The sequence below is a fragment of the Eschscholzia californica genome, unplaced genomic scaffold, assembly GCF_041429995.1.
Source record: "Eschscholzia californica isolate CP2 unplaced genomic scaffold, dmEscCali1.0.p SCAF_2, whole genome shotgun sequence".
In the NCBI taxonomy this organism is placed as follows: domain Eukaryota; kingdom Viridiplantae; phylum Streptophyta; class Magnoliopsida; order Ranunculales; family Papaveraceae; genus Eschscholzia; species Eschscholzia californica.
The window spans coordinates 63,405,544-63,428,190 of record NW_028238309.1 but is presented as its reverse complement, the minus strand read 5'-3'; the positions used below and the strand labels follow the sequence as shown (position 1 = coordinate 63,428,190).

Genomic DNA, 22,647 nt, shown 5'->3' with positions numbered 1-22,647 from the left:
ATGGACTTAATTTTGAGCATAATCTAATGATGTTGATACAACATCAAAGCCAACTCTTTTGTCAAGCTATGTAACATAAATCTTTATATTCCATAAACACATTTTTTTTTTTTTTTTGTTGAGGTAGTCATGTGAGGATTTGATCTTGTGATCTTTCACTCCCTTGCCCATGTTACCTACCATAAGAGCATACATTTCTCACATAAGATAGTAGCTGCTACACCATCCATCCATTCAACATAAAAACAAGACAAGTGCAAAGTTGAACCCTTAGTTTTGAATTCATATCAATAGTCCAGATCTTAGTCAAACTTTTACAAATCGTGACTAGTCTGACTAGCGAAATAAATTGTGACTGTTACAGTAAATCTAGTATATGTTCTACGTTGTAATAACTCAATTGACAAATTATCTAAGGCCGTCATAGTTTTTCTGCATGTTATCGACTTAATTTTGAGCATAATCTAATGAGGTTGATACAACATCAAGGCCAACTCTTTTGTCAAGCTATGTAACAAAAATCTTTATATTCCATAAACACACTTTCATAAAGTAAAATAATGGATGAAAGAAAGAAGATTCTACCATGATAGCTGGCTGTTTCAGACTTTTGGGTTGATATTTGAATGATGGTTTAGCTGTGTTCCTGCAACTAAGGATATGTTGTTAAAGATTTCAATCCAATTCATGGGCTTTTGGACAAACCAGTGGTCAACAATCTCTTTAATATTATTCTCTGACAATTTCAGAAATCCCATCAACATTTTACAAACAAACAAATGCTTGTGAGTTGTTATGTGGGAAGTTGATCCAACTTTGAGGGAAAACAATAGAAACAGAGAGAGCAGCAAACCAATGAATATAATGAGTTTCTATATTTCCCTTAGGGTGCCTCCCCCGACAGCGCCCCGCCGTCCTTTTGCTTTTAGCCCATCCCTCTCTTGCCACACCCCGTGGGTCTCGGACTTGAGCAATCTGAGACCCACAGATTGGACAGTCTGAGGGTGGGTCTCGGACTTGAGCAATCTGAGACCCACAGATTGGACAGTCTGAGGGCCTCGGACTGGCCTCAGGGCTCAGTCCATGTTGTTCAAGCCCAGCATGGACTAGCCCCAGTCCATGTGTCCTATGATTGCCCCAGTCCGTGGGAGCGTGAAGAGGGAAGCAAGCCAAGAGTAATTCTCCGGGCGCTTACAAACACTCCCTTTCCCTTAACTTGTAAACACAATTGCAACCTTCAAATTTCATTAACAAAATCAACTATAGTCTATAGTACAACAATAATTACCATTTCTTTGTTCAACTTTGTTTTTAACACAACTTACACAAAATATTCAATTGCACATCAAATACCTATATATGACTTCCAAGACTCTTTTTCTCCACTTTCCTCAACCAATGGTGATCAGGGACATACTTTCATGAAGCCTGCATCTTTATCCGACGTTTCTTTCACGATAATTGCAGTTGGTTTGAGGCATCCTCTAAGAGAATCGTGACCGAGTTGTGCTCTTTCGTTGTCTCCAAACCCAAAGACAAGACCCGTGTTAGTAACTACGACAGTGTGATAGAGTCCAGTACTTATTTGAGCAATATGATGACCTCTTAAGCTGTCAAGAACTTGAGGTTTCATGACTTTATCCGAGACTCCTCTGTCTGAAAACCCTAAACTTCCAAACCCCATCCACCCAAAGGCAAATACAGATCCATCATCCATTAAGACGAACGTCTTTCTTTTCCTTGCACATATCTATACACATACATCATATAATGGGAGAAGGAAATCAGTGGCGGCAACTCATAGAGTAATTCGGGTTTGAATCTTAAATGTTAGCATCGTGTACGTCTTTTGAATAATCGAACTAAAAACTAAAACACGGTGAAGAAAGAGTATAACCTGTACAGCAAGATGGCCTCTAATGCTGTTTATTTGTGTTGGAGTAGTCTTATCGATCTCATCTCCATGACCAAGTGCACCACAATACCCTTTGCCCCAAGTATACACCTGGAAAACGATTTTCAACACGACATAATATATCAATAATGCCAAGACCATGTATCATAAAAAATACAAGTTTTTTAGAGAGAGGAGACTAACAAAGCCATTGGAGTCGAGTGCAATTGCATGTTCGTCCCCGGCTGAGACACGAACTATGTGAATATTCTTCCTCTTAAAGAATTGGATTGCACGTGGTAGGAGCTCGTTATGTTGTTCGCCATGGCCGAGACAGAAATTGGAGCCATACCCAAACGAGTAGACTGTCCCGTCATCCATTACTGCTAAGGTGTAACTAGGGCCTGAAGCGATCTGAACTACAGAGCCTGCACCTTCAAGTAGTTCAACAATTTTCGGGATGGGCCTGTCGACAGAGTCACCGTGTCCGAGTTGGCCATGTGTGTTACTTCCACATGTGTATACATGACCTTGATCTGTGAGGAATGCTGTAAAACTTAGCCCCGTGGCAACCTACAAAAGATGTGTCATTCAATTAAGATTCATACATAATATTGCGTTTATACAACAAATCTCGATTTTCTAAAAGAACATCGAGGATTGATATCTAATTGAAAATTAATGCGATCAAACAACTGAAAAGTGAAGACAGCCATAAAGCCCTTTAGCTAAAGAGAATTGAGATATTTATACAAAATAAACTAACTAAGAAGAGATAACAAATCGCGAGTCACTAAGCGAGGAGTTTGACATTTTAAGATAACTAAAGAAACATTATCAAGTTACCAATCTTTGAGTGGGTAACCTAAAACATTAACTGAATGCTAATTGAATCAAGAGGGGACACTTAAAGACCCCATACGCACGAATCAGCTCTAGCAACATATATTGTGGGGTCGGATAAGCTTTACCTGTTTGCAAGTAACTCCCTTCAATGCTTCCACAAGCCTAGGCCTGAAAATTGCTCTCCCTACTTCTCCATGACCACAACACAATGATGAATTATCTCCACTTGTGAATACCTGTATCAAGAACAAAATATGGAAAACATAAACAATGTTCAAGATTACCAAATCATTATCTATCATGGAGATAAATGATTGTTATGGTACACGTTACAAACCTCTCCAGATTGTGTAACGAATGCTGCATGGTTATGAGAGGCCGAGACATGGACTACACGTGAAGGAGTTGGAAAACTGATCCGAATACATGCAACACATTGTGTAATATCAGGTCCGTGACCAAGAACACCACACAAACTCGAACCAAAAGAATAAACTGAAGAATTGTTGATCAAAAGTGTGTGGTATCTTCCAGTAGTAATCTGCATCTGCTGCGATAAAACATTTCTTGATTTAGTTTTTACTACATAAAGAAGTGTGTACTAGATTAAACAACTCTAGTATTTGTAGTCTTATCTTTGCATCAGATTGGTATCTAGCACCAAAGACAACAAAATCGAAAAACCATACAGACATTGAGAACAATGCCGCAAGGTGCGGATAAAACCATTAAAATCTTATATATTAAGTATGATCTATGGGTAATGCTACAAATTAAGTTTCTATACAAACGCTAACTTGAGTTAGATATCAAAATATTTGTCTCTTAACTCGTGCGCCTAACTCATCTGAATGACATACTCAGGCTGATTTTGGGTCCATTTTAGTTTGGCACAAAATAAGTCTGTATTAGAGCCCATTGTCTAGAATAGCCTGAGTTGACTATTGTGTCGTTTGCTTAAACGAGTCAGACATGGGCAACTTTCAAACAAGTCAGAGTTGGTTGTGTCAGACTAAAACACTAAAAAAACAAACACCACCATCAACCTCCCCAGAGTCGGCAAAGACTTATGCGTGTCAGATTCAAGCAATAAGAAAACAAACACCACCATCAAAGTTCAATGAAATTCACAAGTTTTCGTAAATCATCATATAGTATAGCAATAAGGTTAAATCATATTAATTGATATCACACATAAGGGGCTCATAATGAATTTTAGTCCTAATTTTCATATGAAAGGAAGTTAATCAACCTTCATCATTAAAACAAGAATAATGTAGTATAGCAAACATTCTCAAAATGTAAAATTTTAATCCCACAAGAAATATAAAAGAAATAGTACATTGCCTGATGATGTCTCAACCAAGTGAGATGATTGTTCCACAGCTTGCAAAAACCTCAAAACCCTTTTCCAATTCCCACGACATCGATCGAAAAGCTCTTTTTGAGCATTTGAAGTTAAAGAACTAAAGATTGAATGTGAATTACAGAGCTGAAAGGCAGCAAAGTTGATTAATGACCCAAAATTCTGATGATCAAATAGACCATGATTTTCACTGAAAAAATGACTACTTTGTTCTAGACAAGCAAGATCAGAAGCACTTAATCTGCCTGAAGTCAGAATCTCTAGAAGCAAATGAGAGGGTAATTCTTCCATAGAAACTAACCTAGCTCTATCTCCCATTACAATACTTAAAGTTTCCATCTTTAAGTAAAGAAACCCCAAACACTTGACCTAGATAGCTGATAAAGAAAGTAATATGAAGATATTTAGGGTTGAAAGATCAAATTTTGAGGCGAAATCTTAAACAATTAAAACAACAAATAAAAAAAACATGGGTTGGAAGAGATATAGAGGAAATTGAATACAAAAAAGGGGGTTTTGGTGATGAAATTGCATGCAATTGAGACGCAGAAACGATATAAAACATCAAGAGGAACAAATCACGCTAGAGAATTTTGAACAAATTGTAACCAATTTTACAGAGAAGAGTAAATCACTCCCGAAATTGGAAATATCTAACTAGGATTACAGAGAAATAGAGCAAAAATTAGGGTTAAAATTTGAAATTGGGAATTGATTAGAGAAGAGGAAAATTAGGTAATGAGACGAAAAAGGGAAGTTGTAATTAAAGTAAAATCAGAAGAAAAACGTAAGAAAATGGATTGTGAAGAAGAGGAATTAGGGAAAGTGAATGATGAAATTGATAAAGAAAATAGACGAGGAAGGAACTAGAAATCAACTCTTTGGGAGTTCCTTTTTTCTTTCAATTTGGGTATTTGACAGATCTCTCTTCTTCTTTTCCACCCAAAGAGTTTGAGAGAGAGAGGGAGAATTGGTGAGTGAGCAATTCTCCACCCACATAGATGATGAATTGATAAAGAAGGAAGTAAGAAAAGTAAAAGTTCTATGGGGGTTTAATAAGAAGGCCACATTCTCTACCTCCACAAACAACAATATGTCTAAGTGGATTGTGGTGATGTGTGGTTTAGTGGAATAGAATCATCAGAACACTAAACAACAACAAATCACATAAGATTTCTATTTCGAACATTCAGTATTTAATCAACTACTCAACTAGCCTAGTCGGGTGAAAGTATGAATCTAAAATGTACCAAGTACTTGTATGACACCAACTTAATTGTGGAGGATAACCCCTTTCTGAGAAGGGTAACAATTAATAAGACGAGTTTGCATGTTCTCCTTAGTGCATGACCCTTAGGCTTGATGAATGTGAAAAATTCAACTAATCAAATTTTTCTTTTTTATGAAAATCAACTAATCAATTTAGTAGAAAGAAATTTCATATTTTTATATGTTTTATTTTCTTTTTGTAGACATACCTTTTTTTTCATTTCTTTAAGTAAAAAGTAGGAACTTGCCTCTTAAGCCATGGAAATATGAAACTAGCAATTGCTTAAGGACCAAGCCTCCTCCCATTGTCATTTGTCTAAGTGCAAGTAAGGAGAAGGTCCTCTCAACAAAAAAAAAAAAGTAAGGAGAAGGTCAAACATGTTGATTTTTAAGATTCCCTTCTTCCCCATTAAGCAAGGAGAATAGATTGTCATTCTAATTAAGGCTATCCACCCAGCCACCAAGTAAGCCCCTCTTTCTCCTTGTCTGTCTAATTAGACTTAGGTATTCTATCGTGCTTGACTAGACCTCCAAAAGTCGGCTACAACGCTTAGACAGACACAATTTCAGACCGTTGTACTTCCCTACAAGGTTATATAGATAAGTTCTGAATTTTGCATAATACATTTTACTTTCTAAACATTGATATTGTCTTAGGAGAAATTATGTTGTCTGTGTCGAAATAACAATGTACAATTCTACATGATATAATAGAACTTTGAACTATTTTACGATTTTCTGACAAATTTTTAGAATTGAGAAATTTTTACGATTAGAGAAATTTTGTCATTAGCCCTTATTTTCCACTTTGAAGCTTAATAACCAAATCTAAAGCCTTAATTGGTTGGTTGTCGTGTCTACTAGTAAGAGGGTGTCATTATCTTAGTTGGTGTACTTTTTAGGGCTTTAAATATGAAATTAAATAGTTAATATTAGTTGGAATTTTAGATTTTCTTTTCCATTAAGGATTTGAAAAACTTCTCATGAATTTAGAATCAGAATTTGTCAGACAATCTTGAATGTTGATATAAAATATCCAAATCCAGATGGATAAAAGAGGGGAGAGAAACCTGGTGTCATTAATTAATTTAATTATTTTCTCAATTCTTTATAAATTGCATGTGTAAAAGTCTCACCAATCCAGTTTGATTCTTCCTCAAAATTTTCAGCATAAACCCTAGAAATTTCATAGTGGAATAGGATATTAATTTTAGACAAATAATACTTTAGATCTGACTTGCGAGTGTATATAAAAACAATGGCCCAGTGCATTTATAATTTCCCTTAATTTTATTATTAATATACCAGCCTTGGGTTTAGATAGTACCTCAAGCCATTTTCTGTTATTTGGGCTCATGCTAAAATGTTTCAAGCCCAATAATAGAGATGGGCTCATGCTAGAGATGTAATTTTATCACTTATTAATGGAAATGGTTCCGTTGGCTTCAAAAAAAAAAAAAAACATATATGGGAAACAAAGTGAAATTATACTGAGTGGCAAAGCTTATTAGGGGTCGAACTCTGATAATCAGACGGTAAAACATAGAAAACATTTGGTTTTTTTTTTTTTAAGAGGAAGAAAACATATGGTTGAGGACCAAATTTCAATTGATTTTCCCTAAACTGACATGCCCATATCTTTTCAACTTTGCAAAGTTTTTGTAGGGAGCTCAAATCTCAAAAAAGATGGATTGATAATTTTTGACAAAGAAAAATTTACTCTAAATGATTTTGATTAATTTTCTGCTTGTAGAAAACTCTTTCTTCATTTTACGCATAAACAAAATCATTATCTTTCTCTACTCTCAAAATTTGAGAAGTCGAACATCAGAAAGTCAATCATAACAACTCTATCGCATCCTTAACAAAAAAAAGCAACTCTATCACTCTGTATAAAAAGTGTTTGTCAATGTATTGACTGTAAAGGCAAGACAGAATCTTCTGAGTCTTATGGATTTCTAATAAAAATGAAAATTTATCAAATACTTTGTAGCGAGTCATAGGGGTGTACTCGAGTCGAGCCGAGTCGAGTAGTAAGATGTTCAAGCTCGGTTCGTGTATTTGACTGTCGAGCTCGAGCTCGAGCTCGAGCTCGTTCGAGTAATTGTCCACTTGTTCAAGCTCGATTCGTATAAGTTTGAAAGAGCTCGAGCTCGAACTCGAACTCGCATTGTTTTAAGCTCGTTTGTCAAAATACTTCAAATTAAAACTTTCTAAATCATCAAAATACTTCAATGATCATTTGTCACATACAATAATAATGATTAATGATTCATATTCCGATAATTTTTTAATGGTTGATATTTCATGTACAAGTTCCAATACTAATACGTAATTATGTACTATACTATTATAAGAGTATGTTAAACGAGCTGTTCACGAGTAGCTCGTGATACACTAAAGAATGTTCAAGCTCGGCTCGTTTATGTAAACGAGCTTGATTTGGAGCTTGTTTTAAGCTCGGGCTCGTTAATATTCGAGTCGAGCACGAGCAATAGTTCGGCTACATTTTACACAATAGTCGAGCCGAGCTCGAGCAGCTCGTTAAGAGTTCGGCTCGTGTACACCCCTAAGCGGGAAGAGGTAAGAAACACTTCCACGATCCATAAACCCACAAAATACTTGGGTGTGGGTCACAATTGTGTAAAATGTAGCCGTTAAGATATTCAACTAATTGCATGTGAGAAGAATGTGAGTAGGGCAATGTTTCTCTGACATGTTTTTTGGTAAGTGGTGGTCATCATCCCAAATTAATTGGAAGAGAGAAAACACAACCACATATAATAAACTCAACTTGTCTTATCCACCAAACCAAAAACAATCTCACTATGAAGTGAAGTCTCTTTCTCTTACTACTAATTTCCAAAATGTCATTTATCCTTTTGTCATAAAAGACAACTTGTTGGCACAACCCTCTCTACTCAAACTTAAACACAATCAATATGAACTATAAGATGGAAGATAGGAGTAGGACCTCATTCATGTTTCTCTTTTAGTTACCTTTAATTCAAGTTTTGTTTCTTTCTTCCATTATTTGAGAGTTTGACAAGACTTTGACAAATAAAAAAAATGTAATGGTAAATTTATGAAATTTTATTTCTTTGTGGTGGAATTGAGACCACACTTTTCTTGTTGCCTAATTTGGCCTTTCAAGTCTATAAATGTGAAACTTTCTTAATCTTTACGTTGAGAGGTAGATTCACCATGTGAAGTCCCATAATTGGAAGATACATGAATGGACTGATAAGAAATCGTGTCTGACAAATTTTTCTCCATTTTCATTTATAATGTACACATAAACCATTTCAGCTCGATGTGTTGTTCATGGTGAAGTGACGAAACAACTAAGCCATTTGTATTAAAGAAGCCATCGTATCTAACAGACTCTCAAATTATCCTACTAATTTCAACCAATAAATAGGTTAAAGCCATTTTTCACAAAATTAAGAAAAACACTTAAATCATCAATAACAGAACACTAGGGATCGTTAAAGGGATTTTTCTTAAGTTTGGTAAAGTATTAGTATAATGCAACTAATAGGAAGTTCTTGCCACCAATTATCTTCTCAAGTTAACATTCCTACTACCTTTTTCTCGTTTGGGTCGTGGAATCATACCTTAATTAATAAATAAACAAATAAAATTAAATTAATGACATACTCATAGTAATTAAACATAAACTCCATTAAGTACTTTTACTTGTTACAAGGACAAAGTTAACAACCCATCCCCTAATACAAAAGAGAGTACAAATATTAAAATAGAAGAAGATGAAAACCCTAATCATGGTTAACAACTTAATCATTAAAAAGAAAAAGAAGCCCACAAACTTACACACATTAACAATAACAGCTCTCTCTCCTTTTGAAGAGGGCTACAACATTTACACTCAAAAAGAACAAAAAAAAAAGAGAAGAAAAAACAGAGCATTCGACTAACTTCCAACATTCTTCTCTAAAAAATGCAAACGAGACCCGCTTACCTTAGTACTAGTGGTGTTACTGAAAAAAGGGTTATATCTCCTTGACTAACACACATATATATATGTAGAAAGTGGTGGTGGTTGTGGTGGTGGGTGGTGGCCGGTGGGTGATGTAAATTTAAGAGAAGTTAAGGCGAGAAGTATAAGTGGCTTTAGGAGACCAATTTCTAGGAATAACTTCTCTAGCAGCAAGACTTCTACCAGTAGAAAGTGTTGTTATTTTCACTGAGAAAGGTCCTCTCAAGGGTCCCCTAACGATACACCAATTTGCACCCCATAAGTGTTTCATTTCCAACCATTCATTTGACCCTGCCTACAATTATCATTCAATCCAACAACAACAAAATAAAATTAATAATTTTCATATATGTTTATCAAATAGATGATTTATGAAAAAAAAAAATAATGAGAGAAAAATGTAACAAAGAAGCATGCTATAATCATAATGTTGTGTTGGGGAAGCTTTTATGGTAAAATTTAGATAGAATTTGCTAATATCAATGAGGGATTTCATATGTAAAGAGAAACCCTTGCATGAATCAAGTGGGAAACCATCATCATTTTATACAAGTTGTTATATATGTGTGTGTGTGTGTGCCCGCACGCAAGCGTTGGTGTTGGGACACAAAATCGTTAATCGGAACAAGGTCCGACATGTAGGGACGAGTTATCCATAAAGTCAAAGGGTTCTGAGGCGGAGTTCAATTTTCAGACAAACTATTCATGTGAGAAAATTGTATGTACGTAGAGAGTGATTTTTACTGATAGAAAACTCTGATTAGATGTGATGTCACTATTGGGTCATTCTGTTGAGAATATTGGAAATGCTATAGTGGGCGATAGTGTATTTTAAATATACTTTTTTATTGTGGAAAAAATAACTAAAAGTCCAAGTGCCATACTAACCCAACTACAAAAAGCGAAATAAATTTTAAAAAAATTGAAGTATATACCTGCTTAATGTGCATAGCACCAACATCTCCTTCTCCATCTTCGTATTCTACTAGAAGAGCTAACCAAAATGCAGTCGAACCTTCGTTGACATGGAAAGCCACATTCCTTCCTCTATATTTACATGGTGTTCTGTTTTCACCAACCAAACAAAATTAGGAGTACTATTTTGTTTCTCCAAGTTCAAAGTATTTTATTAAAAAAGAAATATAAATGAAGAATTTGACTATTTTGACCTTGGTAAGTTAACAAATACCCAAATACCATAACAAATATGTTCGTTAAAAGTGTCAAATCATGTTAATTAATAACCTAAAATATTTTGACCAAATGGTCAAAATATGAAAAGACTAAAAATCAGTAAGAAAACAAGTAGAGACTGGGGAGTGCGATCTCGTGAACACTTCTAAAGTGAGTATAGATGACCCCACCATGTGATTGGTGGAAACATAGACTTTCTAGCTCCACTATCTTTCTTTCCCAGAGTTAAAAACAAACTAAAAGTGGGTAAAAAAACAACATATAAGACGAATTTCTTTTACAGGATGACGTGGGTAAACAAAACCCAAATAAATTAAGGGATTCCTTTAAGTCGACGGTCAGGATTAAACAACGTAAACTCACTGAACAAGAAAAGGGACTTCTACTGAACTTTCACCAAAAAACTCACTACCCATCAAGAAGTGAAGAACAGAAAGAATCAAACAAAACAGAAGGAAAAAAAAATACCGTTAAAGAGAGAGAAAGTAGAAAAGGGTAGAGTAGAGAGAGAAAGTAAAAGAGGTTAGTGGTTACCGTCTGAAAGCGATAGAGATTTTTCCTCGATTTCTGAGTTGAGCACTATTACCAGCAACAGCCATACGACTATAAGCAGCACCACTAAGATCAAAATGGGTACGACCCGCTGAACAATACCCACCCGGACATTGATCCGTTATAATAACTGTAACGGCTCTTCTTGAACAAATACTTTTATCTAAACATTTCACTTTATAACAAGCTCCACATCCTTCTCCGTTTTTAAACAGAACGTCACTAACCGCTCCAACTCTAGCTCTAAACGGTTTTACATCCACTAGTGACCCGTATCCACATGCCCCGCCTGAATGAATCATCACCACATTAACATTATTAATTAGTTCTAGTTTTAGAGAGAGAAACTATCATTTTTTTCTAGTCTTCTAGAGAGAGAAAAGTGAAAAAAAAGTCAAAAGGGACGAAGTAATGTGGTGTTAATGGAAAAGTTAGAGAGAGAAAGAGGTGATATTACAGTGAAGAACAGTAGTTGAGTTCTAGTTTTAGAGAGAGAAAGTGTTATAATGGAAAGTAAAGTTAGAGAGAGAAAATCTGAGAGAAACGGGTGAAGAAGCAGTAATTAATAAACACCGCTACTACGAGTAAACAAAATGTGAGTTCTAGAGAGAGTAAAGAAGAGAAGTACCGTCACTACCGTCGCCGTTAGGACTTCCATACCAAGTAGCGGTGGCCGGACGCCAATGTGGATCAGAAACATGATAAACAGATTCTATCTGAACAGTAAAGTAACCAAGAGCAAAGAAGAAACCTAAAAAATGGCGGGAAAAGTAATGATTTTTCATTTTTGTGGGTCAGATTAGAGTAATTTCTTCGGTGACTGTGTCAGATTCCGACTGACGGAGAAAACAAGAAGAAGAAGAAAACTCTGCCGACAGTTTTCTTTCTCTCTCTAAAACTCTCTCTCTCACCTGAGAGTCACTGATTTTTCTTGAGCTCGTTTTGTTTTTCTTTCGGTTTTCAGATCGGAAGGCTTGCATATAAAGAGAGATTCAGATATTATTAAAATAGGGCATGGAGTTTGCGTATATTACGGAAATACCATTATGTAGGACCAGCGCGGCAGTTAAGGCATTGAACCCGGGATAACGGTCGATATTTTTATTATATTTTGGTGGTTAGTTGTGAGTTTTTAGGGTAATTTCGCCATTTCGATGAAGAAATATTTCTTTACCGTTATTCTTGTGTTTTAGTTTTTTATGTAGATTAAATGAAGAATTATAAGAGTTTAATTGAAAAGATTAGGTTAGTTGTTATCTTAAGTATTTATATATCTTAAAGCAAATTAAGACTTGGACTATTTTATAGGGTAAACGATAAAATAGTTAAATTAAGAGGACTCGAGTACAGTATCTTTATCGTGTTATGTGATAGTGATGAGATATCTAACTTCAGTTTATTTTAAAAATCGTGTTGTCCATTACTAATAGTAGCTTGCACGACATATTCTTGCTTTTATTTTTCTTTGAGTTTTTTTGTTTGTGAGGTCTCTCACACAATACATTTTTCTCTTGTATAAATAAATTAGGTTGGTTGATATTAGTGGAGAAGTGATGGAATCATGCAATAACAGACACAAATCAATGTGGGTCTCCATATGCCATTAACTTACGGTCCCCTTGTTTTTGATGATTTCACATAAACGGGTATACGTCCTATGTATGTCGATTGTTCGATGTTAATATACTGCATCAACTCGAAACATCAACTTTAGTGTTAGAAGACTACGTCGTAAACATAATGTTACACTCCTTGCTATGAAATAAAAATAACAAGAAATGATTTGCTCTTGTGATATGATTGTGAGAAAACTATTAAGTCTGAGGATAAGATTAAGAAATGAATTGTAAATTAAAATTAATATGCTATTGTAAAATATTGTTTAATAAGCAAAAATGCTTAATTAGCAGCCGACAATTATGTGTACGTATGGAAAGGGATGGTTGGTAAATAAACCAATTGGTGTTGTGTTGGTCTGCAAAAATTAAAACCATAAGAGATTGAAAGATGTTACATGTGAAAGAGACCCTTGGCCGATATTTTTGACTTTATTTATCAACCCAACTAAAAAACGGTCGGTAAGAGTCTTTAAAATAACTGATGACGTGTCAGATTTCTTGACTATATTTGTTTGTTTGTTTAATTTGTGTAATTTTAGGCTATTGTGCTCAATTCAATATTTCACATGGCTCAAGAAAATTAGATCTGTAAAATAGGCATTTCTTACTGCAAGTATATTGTGTGTTGGCTTTCCCACTTCTCCAAGTGATTCCATTTTGTTTGGTGAATGTAAAAATACATCTCAAAGGTACTTTAATGTTGTGGCAACAACTTCACGTCGGTGTTGAGATGGGATGTAGTGTTCTTCTTAAGAGAATAAGTATTTTTTTCAGTGAGATTATTTAAAATCATGAAGTCTAAATGTGCCAAAACGAGCAATATCACTAACAGTCCAAAAGGTTGTTTCGCATCATCTTGCAACACGTTATCAACACGATTCGCTCTACTGTGATGTGGGCTCAAGAAGGTGTTTGTGACAACAATTTCACATCGATGGTGAGACGGAGCGTGCTGCTCCTCTTAAGAGGATAAACACTTTTCCCTAGTAAAGCCTTTTAAAACCGTGAGTCCCAGGTGTGTTAAAGCAGACAGAAACTTGTTAGTGGAACGAGTTATACAGATCGGTAAAATAAAGTTTTAAAACCTAACCCGACTTAACTTTGAAATTGAGTTATATTATCTTATATCTGGGAAAACAAATTAAACTATCTTGTTGTCTAAATATTACTCATCTGAATCTAAATCATAAAATATTCTAAAATTAACTACATAGATGAGTCAACCATGACCAATTAAACTGTCAAATAAAAATACATTTGTGAAATCTATCTTGAACCAACTTAGACTTGGGTCTGATTTGAAGAAACAAAAGAACAAACACAGCGTAAAATTGCCAAGAAAATGGTTTAAGTTTAATTCGTTCAATTCCCACATTGAATCACCGCTTCCCAAACGTGCCCTTAGTAGCCCCTTACAAATGGACGGCTAAAAACCACCATATAGAAATACTGACGTATCAGATTCTTTATAGGGCAAATCAGGTTGATATGTGCATGTGCATGTCATAATCCTGATACGAAAGCATATAAAGTGGGTCCCACTCAAACCATGTGGTCGTATCTAAAGGGTGTATCGTCCTTGAGATATACAATATGAGATCATACAGTTATGACCATCTCAGCCGTCAATTTACCACCAACATATATTTGTTCTAATCTGACGGATGAAACTTAGGGACGACGGTGTGATTGATCTCAATATAAGTCACATAACCTTATCGACGTGGCAACGTCTAATCCAGATAAATTAATAAATGATTTCATGATTGTATACGTGGCACGTGTTCATTGACTTGTTTCATTATTTAGCTCACAATTATTGACCGTACAGATCAATCTGATTGATACAATAATAGCCGGTAGATTAAGCAAGTGGGCCACGTATGCCCGAGATTTATGGGTCAATGCAAATTGAAATAGTTGACCCATATTGCAATTTGAGTTTTCTACTACTATTTTTATACATGTCAACAATTGGTAGGCCAAGTGGTTCCGAGGTGTTGACATAAACTCCAGACAGTGTTGGAGATCCAAGGTCTGAATCTCAGAGAAGGTGAAATCTTTGTTTAGTTGGACTATAGATCCGGTCTTGTAAGAGTTTGTATGGACGAATATCGGGCTTATCACATATTTGATGTATCAATGCCAAATGTAATGACTATCGTTGATCGTAGTTGTGAAGGCTCCATGAGTCTACCTAAAATGTCTTGATATAGGTAAAAGACACACGATCCATCTTACCCATCAAAAAAATTCATCGACACCGTTAACCTCCTACATGTGTGATTTTGTTTTCATCTTAGTCACCGACAGTCCGACACCACCCGCCGTAGTATGAGATTTTCGCACAGGGAGGTCTCCGCACTTACTAAGTGTGAGTTCACATATGATCCAGATTTTGGACACTCTTGCAAGCAATGTAAGACTATTTATATACGACGAGATTCGTAGAAATCGCGTGACAAACAACTGATAAGTCATGTAAAAACAATATTTCATGAGAGCCTTTTTTACTCTCTTGCCTCTCTACTGAAATGTGGTGTTGAAATGTATTCCTCTATTCCATTCCTGTTACTGATGTTTCCGTCTTCTAAAATGAATTACATTTTTCGTCTATTAAGAAAAGCAAATGATAACACCTCCTAGAGATCTATGAGAACTATATAATTGTGAACAAAATTTTGTTGTATAACGGTTGTCACTATTTTTTTTTCTCTAAATTCCATTGACTAATTAAATGAAATGTGGTATAACTTTGTTAGCTCCATGTGTGTAGATTGTACAATTAGAGTCAAATTCCTCTGTAATTACCTGTAACCACATGACAAATAATTTTAGCCAGCCAACTTAATTTAATTTTATATATTTTAGTTTATCCTCATCATCCCCAATCTATATGTAATTTAATCTTCTAACATTCTGTTTTCGACAAGCGAGGACACGTGCATTCCGCTAATCTGTTGTTGATGCTAATGCTTTGCTAATCCAATCTTAAATCATTTTTCAAACTATTAATTGAAACTAAGTTTACTAAAATGACAACTAATAAGAGAAGGATTGATTAATTTCATACTAATTCTTTGCTTTAATCCACATGCTTAAAGACAACAGATGGAAACTAACAGATCTTATAGTTAGTGTCGTTAAAAGGCGAATTAGTAATTAATTAGATATTGGAAAATATTATTTAAATATTCGAAAGGAATAATTTCATGCATCATGAACAGATCTCCTTTTTGGTTTTGTAGTAATTTATTTGTGAGTAATGGCATTATAATTTATTTTTTTAATATTTTAATGATAAATTACTTAATTAGTTTAAACCATAAGATAATTATTTTAATTTGTACTTTTTTAAAAGCATGATATTTAGTGGGACAAGGTGAATAGGGCCAAATCTGACTGATTCTGCTTCATTTGCTTTTATGATGCAAATGCAATGTTGTATTAATTTGTTTATTTCACTGTTTGAAGTTGTTTGCCCTAAATCTGACTATTGCCAATGGGAATTATGTATGTTTACTTTGTTATGGTAATAGGAACAATTGTTGCTTCTATTATGTCTCACAATAGAATTCTTATTCGTAGCTCGAGTTAGTCGTTCAGACTAGTCAAACACACAAATCAGATATAAATAGATACTCTCAATCTGACTCAAAATCTAGAGTCAAATTACACATCTGAATACAAAATAACGAAATACCTAACTAAAATTTTCTTCTTTTAAATCCATACATTCTTGTTATAAAAACTTTAATTGCCTATATGTTTCGTAAACCTTTTTAAACTTCTTAAAAATTTCGATACGAGCATATCCGGAGTAACTAAAATTTAGAGCGTCACATAAGATATAAAGGCATTAGTTAAAAAATGAGTGAGACACTCTAAGCGGAACACAATGGTGACGTGAAGATCTACAAGTTTCGTCTACTTGTTGTTATCAAACTTCCAAGACTTAAACCAATAGACATAGCTATTTTTTTTCATTAAATATAAGAGGTACAATCAAATTATTTTAAAGATCTCAATTAAAAATCAAAAAAATTTGGAATATCTTTAATTTGCAAATTTCAATTAAGACTTGCACAAGATTCTAGGGTTAGAGTCTCCCATCATAGATGCTCTGACTTTGATTCTGATTTGAATGGGAGACTACAGTAAATTAAGGACATGGGAAATCAAGAAAACTCAGGACTTTATTAATAAGAAATTTTAACTTTTAGTAAACCTAATTATTATCCCATACTTAGAAAAAACCCTAATTCTTGTGTAAGTACACACTGCCCCCAAGAGAGTCTTCCCCTGTTTGCACGCTTAATGCAACCTTTGTGAAAACACGACTTCTTAAAAAGCTGCTTAAAGTATCTAAAAAAACAACCTATTAGTATTAGTCAAAGAAAGAGTAGATAAATTTTGCATTGGTTGAATCAACACATTGATTAATATGAATATGCTAAATGAGCTGATATTAGAAGCCTATCAAAGACAATAAAATGATGGGGCACCTCCAACAATCGGCTTCGTGGAGAGAGAAACAACTTCGCCCATTGAAGTCGATCACATCATTGTTTGGCCTTTTGTCAGTCTCAATTTTCAGGCTATTTAGCCTTATTCTATCGACTACTTAAGCTGATTTGTCATAGATATTGTATCAAGCCTTATTGTGTTCCAATATTGATTTTGGTCCTTTCCTGTATAATGCTATACTATTATTTATTTAGTTAGGGCAAGTTAAATAGAATTTGATTATCTAAAAATAAACCCTTGAACTAAAATGAGATATCCTCCTAAACTTTTATCAATAGAATATGCATACAAGCAGGTTTGGACCGACTACTGCGTGATAGATACTCTAAACTAGATTAGCTAGTTACTTAGTCGGATGGTAGTATTTCCACCCCTTGTAATATTTCATGAAGTTGTATTTCATCATCTAGTTCATAACTTTAGAACTTCACGACCACACGCCATAAAAAAAATCAGTAGAAAAATGCTGAAAGGATCATTAGACCTTCCACCAATGGTTGGTGTATCAGACTTCCCCCACCGACACGAGATTAATTTACGCAACGAAACTTGTAGTTTAAAATATTTATAATGTTAAAAAATTTTGTAATATAAAGTCATTAGTTATAAATTAAAGTCAAAAAGTAGAAAAAAATGCTTAATAAAAAAGTGGAAATGTGCTATTGTTCTAAAGAAAAAAAAAAAGTGGGAAGTAACTTTAGAAATGAAAAGCCTCATATTCCGGTGTCCAGAGAAAGTAATGGTATAACAGGTTTCTTTTTGTCTTTGTGTCTCCTCCAAATTACTTTAAATTTATGAATCATACACAATGCCATTTTTTTATTTTGACTAATTTCAGTCTAAACAAGTCTCCGAAGTAAAATAATTTCATTCTTTTTTTACTAATGTTAGTTCTCATACGAAATCGATCATTATCAGAACCATCCCAAGAATCACCACAACCAAAATCTAACGGACCGGTCAACAACCTTTGGGTGGAGTGATTACTAAGTTGGTTTCGAGACAGAATCATACTACTAAATCTAACAGACAGGAGTAGAAAAACTAGATTGCAGACAAGTATAACCCGAAAAAAACAAAATAAACCATTATCAGATAAAATTGAAACCAAGTGGGTAGTAAAGAGTATATTGAAATTGTTGCAAGCTATACATCATGTCAAAGAAGCACTAGTTCACTCAGAAAAGAAAACACAGTCGAACCAAATGTTCCATCTTGGTCAGATAAATGCGTTCTTTTAAGACGAGGCCAAAATTGAACAACTCTGTTTGCTTCATGTAATTTACAGTTACTTGTCTATCTGAAAAGATAAGAAGTAATAGAATTAGAGGAGGCTAAATTCGCGATCAAAATAGCGATTCAAAAATCAGTATGTGCGTGTTTTCTTATTCGTCAGACTTCAGAGTAGAAACGCTTGCTTGTTTACCTTGTTACATGAATCATTTACTTGGAGCAAAATGAGGTTCACTAACGACGTAAGAAGGTGGGTGAACGGGATTCTTCAACAGAGGAAGTCTTGCCGGAGGACATTCTTCGTCACTGTCGTAGTTTCTCCCTGAATCTGGTCCAAGTGCTTTCAGAATCATGGATAATAAAATTGATAATCCCTGCAAATTAAACACAGAATAACACAATTTTAATGGGTGAATATTTGACAATTTGAAATCTAAACATCTTTCTGAAAAAGAAAATCTTATACAACGAACAATAATTGAACACCGACAAATAACTCAGTATGTTCTAGTTCGAGGCTCCTGATCAGATGAAAGAGGCATCGATCTTTCTGTAATCACCAGACAGGTGGTTAGAATTATACATCTTGCTCTCGTTGCAGCCATACAATTTTTTTCTACCCAGATAAAGGTGAATCAATTTTTATGACAGGCTTCAGCTTCGAAATGCGGGAAAACAAAATGAGTATAGAGAAATTGGAGTTTCGCTCTCTCCACTGTTTCCTTCGTATTTGTATGGGTATGCTCCAAAATTGGAGTACATGCAATGTTAGATCATTATAGGAACCAACTTGGACACATATTAGAGTTTATGAACCAGAACCAAAATCGATATGAAACATCAATAATTTCATGTTTACTGATAAGCTTGATAACCAACCGCAACTTTTCTAGCCGGCAGATGGGCAACCCGCACATCTAGTATGTCATTTATTCTTGGATGTGTGGATTACACTGACATATCTAAGGTCCCAAATCCAAAATCAGGATCAGATTATAACTCTTTTATGTAAAACCTGGACAACTTTGATAGACATGGTTCACATACCTGAGCAGCAACGACAGCCAACCCTATCCATTTGGAAATCTCGAAGTTCGAGCTCACAAAATCTTTGAACTCATCCAAGCTTCCGGTAGGATCCTCAGGGAAATCCTAATACAGGGTTAAGAATAACAATAAACTCGTTAATATTTTGTATGAAAGAGAGAGTTCCAACTGTGGAGAAGTGTATAGCACGAAAGTTTTCAAAAGAGAGTCTGAAAGTGTATAGCATGTAAATATATAATACCTCCTCCCAGTGACGATTAAAAAATACATCTGCAGTCACTGCACTTTCCAGCAGTAGAAATACGAAGACAAACACCATGTACTGAGCTCAGTTAAGGTAGCCATTTCCGTTATATAATACAAGTTATCCAACATTTAAAGTTTAGATTGCAATTCTTATAACATTATGACACTAAACAAGGTCTCCGACAATGGCTAAAAGACAATACACGAAACAGAAGAGCTTTGACTGTCCAATACATAAATCGAAATATTCGTAAGATATTCCTCAGGAAACAGCTAGAGTTACAATTTTCATAACCATATTACAAAATATAGGTCGTGTCGACTACCTTTGCAAAATCATATCTTGTGTGAGATTTCGATTTGCGAGGCATTCATCTTTAAAATCTTCACTCAACATTGTAATCCTCTCTTTCAGGACTACTCTTAACAATCTTACAACCAACTTGCACCATTTACCTAAGTGAACTAGGTTTGTCATGCCTTAGTGTTAGACATTTCTAAACCATCTCAAAGGACCTTATGAGTCTGACATAAACTCATCGCTCGAAGCTTCAATTCATTACAAAATAAAAACAATCATAACAAGATTGTTCTTGCTGTATTCCACCATGGTGTTTGTGGAACCCACCCTTGGTCTTCAAGCTTCACATCATTGAGATAGAAGAAAGAGAAAAGGTGTAACAGTTTGTCCATAAATCCAACTAATGTGGATGATTTTCAACTCAAAATAGAGGAAGCAATCTGTAGAAGTTCCAATCCAAGGAAGTAAGCATAGCTTAAATGCGAAGGCAAAACAAAATGGAATCATCTCAGCAAAATAATTAATGAAAAGGATACACAAGAAAGGCAATGCCCATTTGCAGTCTCTGCAGCAATATGGCCAGAGCATGTTACTACACATAAAGAAACTCCAATGCCGAAAGAGGCGTATATGAACCTGAATTTTATAAAGAAAAGAATATATTAGCAAATGAGAAGATCTCAAGAAAGTAAGTCTTGCCTAATGTATGACTCTATGTCTGGAAACACTTGACCTAAAAACCAACTTAGTAATCACTCCACCCAAAGGTAGTTAAGAACATGGTACGATTCAAACCCTGGTCTCCCCACTTCTCAAGTGGAGAGACCCACATGTTACCATTCAACTGAACTGAGCTTCACAATTTTTAAAGTCTAAACTGAGACAGATTTCTGATAAGGAAAATGACCTTATGCCCGATGACTGTTATGATAAAACAAATACACAAATAACAACTAACTTTGAAACTTGCATGCAAATATCCAACTTGATAAAATCTTAATCCAGCACATCTATGGCTTAAGCCCTTAACAAACACCACCAATTCAAGGAGAAAAAACCCTAGTCTACTCTTTAATAGAAACAACTAAGTAGATCATATGACCTAAAAGAAAAGCCCTACAAACTCTCTATTGAAATCTCATTTCACCCAATTTGAAGATAAATCAAACATAAAAAGGAGAGAACAAACATGACCCACAGAAACCCTAAACATAATTTGAAAAATTGCATTTTTTTAGAAAGAATACAAGGTAAATGCCGTACGAAAAGGGCAAGTAGAGAGAGAGAGAGAGAGATTGAAGGGGAAATCAAAATTGGTAACTGAAGATAAACCCTAAAAAAGGAAGTAATTATAATATAAATTGAGAAAACGTAAGAATTTACCAAGGTACTGGAGTAGTAGAATCCCCAAATGGCCAAGAACCCATGTGTTTCTGCCAAACCCTAAACATCCATAAAGCGTAGATAATCATAGCTAAACCAGCCATTCCTATAATCGAATTCACAACCTTCAATAACGATTGAAGAAAGCTCCTCAATAAGCTCACCATTTCTTCCTTCCTCCAAAAAATAACACAAATCCAACACTTTCTCACTCTCAATAATACCCTAATTAAAGCTCAAAAAACACTTCTAGGGTTTTTTTTGCTTCGCAAATAGAATAAATTGTTGAACTCGAATAGCTAAATTGATTCAGGATTTGGAGTTTTGAACCTGAAGAAATGTCAATTTAGGGTTTAGTCAGCAACCCAGGTGAAAATTAGGGTTTACCAACCGAATAATTTGAGGGAATTCCAACTGAATTTTTTGTTTGGTAAGGGGGTGTTTGATTCGTAGAAGTTAAGACGTCTGGAAAATGATTGTTACGAGTCATCTTATCCAAAGTGAAATTTCTATACATTTAGGTACATCAAAGGTGACGATGTTCCACTTGATCATGTCCCGGATAGACAAATCTGTGTTGGACCGCAACCAGCCTGCCCCAACTTGTAAAATAAATGAGTCATGTGGGTCTGGTTGGGTCTAGCCGTCTAGGTCAGGCATGGCATTTCGTCTTGGCCAGGCATACTCAGATTGCCCCCAACTTGCAAAAGCCAAAAAAAAAAAAGAAAAAAAATTTCTTGACATAAATCCAAATTTATCGATATGGTTTTTGTTTTTGACACCCCAATAAATACATTATTTGGCCCAAACCCTCTTCCAAGTAATTTAAACTATCCTTAAAAAAAAAAAAAAAAAAGAAGAGTTATTTTCCAAATAGCTCCTAACTTTGTGACCGGCTTCCTGTCTAACTCCCTACTTTATAAAAAATACTCAGATGACCATCTTTTTCAGTTATCGTTATCACTTCGTTAACTAGTCATCATCTCTCTCTGCCACCTCATCTTCCCGCCACTAAATCGTCTTCACCGACGAAGGTCGCCGGCCGACCAAATTTCCGACCGTTAATCTTCAAACAAAAAAAAAACAATTTTTTTTCCTCTATCCCCTCTCTCTCTAAACAGATCTAGAGAGAGGAGACCATTGAAGGTCTGCGAACAGATCCTTTGAAGG

The 22,647-nt window shown here is 35.0% G+C and overlaps 3 protein-coding genes across 6 annotated transcripts; all 3 read right to left on the bottom strand.

Annotated features, from left to right (window-relative positions):
• Nucleotides 1-1,219: 1,219 nt before the first annotated feature.
• LOC147560168 (Regulator of chromosome condensation (RCC1) family protein) lies at nt 1,220-5,643 on the bottom strand. Of its 4 annotated transcripts, none has more exons than XM_086662255.1 (6): nt 4,083-5,643; nt 3,078-3,287; nt 2,866-2,976; nt 2,099-2,467; nt 1,898-2,005; nt 1,220-1,750 (listed from the first exon to the last, which is right to left on the bottom strand). In XM_086662255.1, the coding sequence occupies exons 1-6, from the start codon at nt 4,443-4,445 to the stop codon at nt 1,406-1,408; spliced, it is 1,506 nt and encodes a 501-aa protein (XP_086518381.1). In that variant the 5' UTR covers nt 4,446-5,643; the 3' UTR covers nt 1,220-1,405. The 4 variants fall into 4 exon arrangements, with proteins under 4 accessions (XP_086518381.1, XP_086518380.1, XP_086518382.1 ...); XM_086662254.1 differs by having other exon boundaries at nt 3,078-3,290; nt 4,083-5,606; XM_086662256.1 differs by having other exon boundaries at nt 4,088-5,546.
• Nucleotides 5,644-9,041: 3,398 nt separating this feature from the next.
• Nucleotides 9,042-12,101, bottom strand: LOC147560167 (expansin-B3-like). Its single transcript, XM_086662253.1, has 4 exons — nt 11,750-12,101; nt 11,104-11,410; nt 10,311-10,440; nt 9,042-9,670 (listed from the first exon to the last, which is right to left on the bottom strand). Exons 1-4 carry the CDS (start codon nt 11,904-11,906, stop codon nt 9,476-9,478), a joined length of 789 nt encoding a protein of 262 aa, XP_086518379.1. The 5' UTR covers nt 11,907-12,101; the 3' UTR covers nt 9,042-9,475.
• A 6,228-nt stretch (nt 12,102-18,329) lies between these two features.
• On the bottom strand, nt 18,330-22,449 carry LOC147560166 (Tetraspanin family protein). The gene is made up of 6 exons (XM_086662252.1): nt 21,478-22,449; nt 20,631-20,730; nt 19,789-19,869; nt 19,548-19,652; nt 18,694-18,874; nt 18,330-18,567 (listed from the first exon to the last, which is right to left on the bottom strand). Exons 1-5 carry the CDS (start codon nt 21,642-21,644, stop codon nt 18,707-18,709), a joined length of 621 nt encoding a protein of 206 aa, XP_086518378.1. The 5' UTR covers nt 21,645-22,449; the 3' UTR covers nt 18,330-18,567; nt 18,694-18,706.
• Nucleotides 22,450-22,647: the final 198 nt, after the last annotated feature.

What these genes read in the sequence shown, in the direction of transcription:
- LOC147560168 (XM_086662254.1), bottom strand. Translation starts at nt 4,445, where the DNA reads ATGGAAACTTTAAGTATTGTAATGGGAGATAGAGCTAGGTTAGTTTCT. An exon ending in AGGGAGTTACTTGCAAACAG is followed by an intron (nt 2,468 to 2,865) that starts GTAAAGCTTATC and finishes CATCTTTTGTAG; the next exon opens with GTTGCCACGGGGCTAAGTTT. An exon ending in CACTCGACTCCAATGGCTTT is followed by an intron (nt 2,006 to 2,098) that starts GTTAGTCTCCTC and finishes ATCGTTTTCCAG; the next exon opens with GTGTATACTTGGGGCAAAGG.
- LOC147560166 (XM_086662252.1), bottom strand. Translation starts at nt 21,644, where the DNA reads ATGGTGAGCTTATTGAGGAGCTTTCTTCAATCGTTATTGAAGGTTGTG. An exon ending in ATGGGCATTGCCTTTCTTGT is followed by an intron (nt 19,870 to 20,630) that starts GTATCCTTTTCA and finishes AACTGAGCTCAG; the next exon opens with TACATGGTGTTTGTCTTCGT. An exon ending in TTAATCGTCACTGGGAGGAG is followed by an intron (nt 19,653 to 19,788) that starts GTATTATATATT and finishes ACCCTGTATTAG; the next exon opens with GATTTCCCTGAGGATCCTAC.
- LOC147560167 (XM_086662253.1), bottom strand. Translation starts at nt 11,906, where the DNA reads ATGAAAAATCATTACTTTTCCCGCCATTTTTTAGGTTTCTTCTTTGCT. An exon ending in TAACGGCGACGGTAGTGACG is followed by an intron (nt 11,411 to 11,749) that starts GTACTTCTCTTC and finishes TGATTCATTCAG; the next exon opens with GCGGGGCATGTGGATACGGG. An exon ending in ATCTCTATCGCTTTCAGACG is followed by an intron (nt 10,441 to 11,103) that starts GTAACCACTAAC and finishes TGGTGAAAACAG; the next exon opens with AACACCATGTAAATATAGAG.